The 5037-nt window shown below is 46.0% G+C and overlaps 1 protein-coding gene across 1 annotated transcript; it reads right to left on the bottom strand.

Moving 5' to 3' along the window:
• Nucleotides 1–2406: 2406 nt before the first annotated feature.
• On the bottom strand, nucleotides 2407–4196 carry LOC123399877 (actin-1-like). The gene is made up of 2 exons (XM_045094261.1): nucleotides 3605–4196; nucleotides 2407–3519 (listed from the first exon to the last, which is right to left on the bottom strand). Exons 1-2 carry the CDS (start codon nucleotides 4056–4058, stop codon nucleotides 2840–2842), a joined length of 1134 nt encoding a protein of 377 aa, XP_044950196.1. The 5' UTR covers nucleotides 4059–4196; the 3' UTR covers nucleotides 2407–2839.
• Between the last annotated feature and the right edge of the window lie 841 nt (nucleotides 4197–5037).

Raw genomic sequence — 5037 nt, 5'->3', positions numbered from 1 at the left:
TCGGCCGAGCCAAGGGGGGAAGGTCTCCCCCCCCCCAAACTGAGTTGGACTTGGTTTGGTGGGTGGGAGTCCTTCCTTCCTTTCCCACCTCCTCCTTTTTTTTCTTTCTCTTTGATTTTTCTTCCAATGCGCATAGGGCCCTTTTGGGCTGTCCCACCAGCCCACTAAGGGCTGGTGCGCCACCCTCAAGGCCTATGGGCTTCCCCGGGTTGGGTTGCCCCCCCGGTGAACTTCCGGAACCCATTCGTCATTCCCGGTACATTCCCGGTAACTCCGAAAACCTTCCGGTAATCAAATGAGGTCATCCTATATATCAATCTTCGTTTCCGTACCATTCCGGAAACCCTCGTGACGTCCGTGATCTCATCCGGGACTCCGAACAACATTCGGTAACCAACCATATAACTCAAATACACATAAAACAATGTCGAACCTTAAGTGTGCAGACCCTGCGGGTTCGTGAACTATGTAGACATGACCCGAGTGACTTCTCGGTCAATATCTAATAGCGGGACCTGGATGCGCATATTGGATCCTACATATTCTACCAAGATCTTATCGTTTGAACCTCAGTGCCAAGGATTCATATAATCCCGTATGTCATTCCCTTTGTCCTTCGGTATGTTACTTGCCCGAGATTCGATCGTCAGTATCCGCATACCTATTTCAATCTCGTTTACCGGCAAGTCTCTTTACTCGTTCCGTAATACAAGATCCCGCAACTTACACTAAGTCACATTACTTGCAAGGCTTGTGTGTGATGTTGTATTACCGAGTGGGCCCCGAGATACCTCTCCGTCACACGGAGTGACAAATCCCAGTCTTGATCCATACTAACTCAACTAACACCTTCGGAGATACCTGTAGAGCATCTTTATAGTCACCCAGTTACGTTGCGACGTTTGATACACACAAAGTATTCCTCCGGTGTCAGTGAGTTATATGATCTCATGGTCATAGGAACAAATACTTGACACGCAGAAAACAGTAGCAACAAAATGACACGATCAACATGCTACGTCTATTAGTTTGGGTCTAGTCCATCACGTGATTCTCTTAATGACGTGATCCAGTTATCAAGAAACAACACCTTGTTCATAATCAGAAGACACTGACTATCTTTGATCAACTGGCTAGCCAACTAGAGGCTTGCTAGGGACAGTGTTTTGTCTATGTATCCACACATGTAAATGAGTCTTCATTCAATACAATTATAGCATGGATAATAAACGATTATCTTGATACAGGAATTATAATAATAACTATATTTATTATTGCCTCTAGGGCATAATTCCAACAGATTCTTCGTTATATGATTTGGCTTGTATATTTGAATGATGGGCTTCCTTAAAATTGCCCTAGGTCTTCGTGAGCAAGCAAGTTGGATGCACACCCACTAGTTCTTCCTTTGAGCTTTCACATACTTATAGCTCTAAGTGCATCCATTGCATGGTAATCCCTACTCTTTCACATTGATATCCATTGATGGGCATCTCCATAGCCCTTTGATACGTCGAGTCGACGTGACCAACTCCTCCTTTTTTGTCTCACGTACTTATAGCTCTAAGTTTTACAATTAATTATTATTTTTTATTTTAATAATTGTTTGGGATTCAAAAAATTAAATCATGTGGCATCAAGACCAAAGGGTTAATAGGATTGATAGCTTGCTGTTGTCAAAAAAACAACAAGTGGAGACTTGGAAACCGTGAAGTGATTGGACGGGAAGTTAGACGATTTAAAATGAGTGATCCACGCTGGAGGAGTGAGTAGGGGTGATTAGACATTAAATTTTCAAAGATTTGAAAATCATAAAAAACTAAAAAAATGAATTTACTTTTAAACCAAAATATCAGAATATATATTTTTTTAGAAAAAATCGAAAAAATATATTTTTTGTCCGGGTTGGTAACACCAACCGGGACTAAAGGTCCTCGAGCCCCAGCAGCCACGTGGAGGGCCTTCAGTCCTGGTTTGTGGCAAACCCGGACTAAAGGGGGGGGGGGTCTTTAGTCCCAAGTTAATAGTTCCGGTTGGAGAACCGGGACTATAGGCCCTTACCAACCGGGACTATAGCCCCATTTTCTACTAGTGAAACATACCGCTTAAGTGTACGTCATCCACAAATTCATTTGAATATTTAGTACACATCGCAAAGAAAATTACAAGTTGTGAGTTTTGAAAAGTTCAGATATACTACCAGTATTTAGTAGCCCCTTTGTAAACAAACATAAGACGTTCCACCAAATTGTTACCTCTTAGTTTTGAAAATTTGGATGTTAATTAACTAGATATGAAACTAGATATTCATGCAATGAAGTTCCCAACTGCACTAGTACATGACAAGATCCATTTATTTTTTCCTTACGAGTTTTGAAAATAAGAGAAGGCAGCCATTCTATCAAAATCAATAGTAATCATCTCGGCCGCTAGCCGGCCTTTAGATTAGATTGAATTCAAGCATACCGCTTAAGTGCACGTCATCCACAAAACAAATGACAATGGAATTGAATGCATGGATAGCATCTCCAATTAATTACAATGGAAGTAAGAAAACAAAAAGGAAAGAAGATGATTTATGTAAAAAGATTGTCAAGAAAGAAAAAAAACAAAGGGAAACAAAAAGAGGATCATCGACGACGATGAGACGTGGTCGATCGAGCGGGCGCCCCGGCAGTACCACAGTAGTGATGTTCCCATGATCGGCGCGCCTTTACTTTTGTTTTGTATTGTTTGGTGATGATGATGGTGTTGGTGGTGGTGGTGATGACGACGACGATGACGATGACGATGATGATGCAGGGGAGGGGAGGGGGAGATGGACGATGGATGAAGGGTTCTAGAAGCATTTCCGGTGGACGATGGATGGTCCGGATTCGTCGTACTCGGCCTTGGCGATCCACATCTGCTGGAAGGTGCTGAGGGAGGCAAGGATGGATCCTCCGATCCAGACACTGTACTTCCTCTCGGGCGGGGCGACGACCTTGATCTTCATGCTGCTGGGCGCGAGGGCGGTGATCTCCTTGCTCATCCTGTCGGCGATGCCGGTGAACATGGTTGTTCCTCCGGAGAGGACGATGTTGCCGTAGAGGTCCTTCCTGATGTCCACGTCGCACTTCATGATGGAGTTGTAGGTGGTCTCGTGGATCCCGGCGGCTTCCATCCCGATGAAGGATGGCTGGAAGAGCACCTCGGGGCAGCGGAAGCGCTCGGCGCCGATGGTGATGACCTGGCCGTCGGGCAGCTCGTAGCTCTTCTCCACGGAGGAGCTGGTCTTGGAGGTCTCCATCTCCTGGTCGTAGTCGAGGGCGATGTAGGAGAGCTTCTCCTTCATGTCCCGCACGATTTCCCGCTCCGCCGTCGTGGTGAAGGAGTAGCCGCGCTCCGTCAGGATCTTCATGAGGTGGTCGGTGAGGTCGCGTCCGGCGAGGTCCAGTCGGAGGATGGCGTGCGGCAGCGCGTACCCCTCGTAGATGGGCACCGTGTGGCTCACACCATCACCAGAGTCCAGCACGATACCTAATATTGGAATCGTCATCGTCATTGCATGCATGGAATCAATCAACAAGAAGAAGAAGAAGGGGGAAGAAGATGATGTATGTACCGGTGGTTCGTCCGGAGGCGTAGAGGGAGAGGACGGCCTGGATGGCGACGTACATGGCGGGGGTGTTGAAGGTCTCAAACATGATCTGGGTCATCTTCTCACGGTTGGCCTTGGGGTTGAGTGGAGCCTCGGTGAGAAGGACGGGGTGCTCCTCGGGGGCGACGCGGAGCTCGTTGTAGAAGGTGTGATGCCAGATCTTCTCCATGTCGTCCCAGTTGGAGACGATGCCGTGCTCGATGGGGTACTTGAGGGTGAGGATGCCACGCTTGGACTGCGCCTCGTCGCCCACGTACGCGTCCTTCTGCCCCATGCCCACCATCACGCCCGTGTGCCGCGGCCGCCCCACGATGCTCGGGAACACCGCCCGCGGCGCGTCGTCGCCGGCGAACCCCGCCTTCACCATACCGGTTCCGTTGTCGCACACCAGCGGCTGGATGTCCTCGCCGTCGGCCATCTTCTTCTTCCTTCCTTTCTTCTTTCTCCGGACGGCCCGACTCCTCCTCCTCCTCCTCCTCCTCCTCCTCTCTTGTACGTTGTTTGTCTTGTTGCGAAGATGGATCTAACAATTGATGGAGGAAGCCTTCGATTCTGTGAAGGATGGGTACGAGACAAGGTAGTATTTATGGGGGGTGGAAGCGGAGGCCCGCACTCGTCGCATCCATGGAAACCGAACGAACGCCAAGCTAAAGCTAGGAGAGGGTCCTCAGCCTCACAAATCCAATACGAGTACATGCATGCATGCATCCATCGCCAACCCTCTTTTCACTTTTTACCTTCTTCTTCTTCTCTTTCCTTCCTTCCTGAGCATGCAGTTACGTTCCCTTCCCACTATATATGCATATATACGTACGTTTTTCACCTCCACACCAAGAAATTTCATTTGGTTCCTCGGTCGGTCTATGTACTCTTGATATATATGAGGTTTTTTCAAAAGTCAAAAAAGTTTACGAGTTTTTTCTAGATAAAAAATGGCTTTCTTTTGCACTAGTATATAAATTCTTATATACTAAAATGTTATTTTTCACTTCAGGACAAAAATATGCTATTATGTATAGATCACTATTCACACTATCTTGGCAAAAAAAATTTACAAAAATAAGTCGACGGTGTTTTTTTTTCTTTTGTGAATTTTTTTTACAAGTGCAATGGAAGTTCAAATTTGTTACAATAAAAATCAGATTAATTTTACTTTCATTTACTTACTATTCTATTTCTTCATATAAGGTGTGTATGCACATCAAAGGTCCTTGTTCATATCATTATATCCAATATATTCTTAAATAGCTACATTTTTTTTCTTCTAAACATGCAGCCATACCACACCAACATCTATGCATGTCATTCTTCATCATAAGTTAAATGGCGGCGCCTAGGGTTGATGGAGATGGGAAATGTGAAGATGACAATGACTTGCTTGTGCGGCGATGTTCTGT

This window comes from Hordeum vulgare, chromosome 5H (assembly GCF_904849725.1).
Source record: "Hordeum vulgare subsp. vulgare chromosome 5H, MorexV3_pseudomolecules_assembly, whole genome shotgun sequence".
NCBI classification, from domain to species: Eukaryota; Viridiplantae; Streptophyta; class Magnoliopsida; order Poales; family Poaceae; genus Hordeum; species Hordeum vulgare.
Note: the sequence above shows the minus strand (reverse complement) of the source record. Positions and strands in the feature narration are given on the sequence as shown.

Coding starts and splice junctions, on each gene's coding strand:
- LOC123399877 (XM_045094261.1), bottom strand. CDS start 4,058: ATGGCCGACGGCGAGGACATCCAGCCGCTGGTGTGCGACAACGGAACC. Junction 3,520..3,604: donor CGCCTCCGGACGAACCACCG/GTACATACATCA, acceptor TTCCAATATTAG/GTATCGTGCTGGACTCTGGT.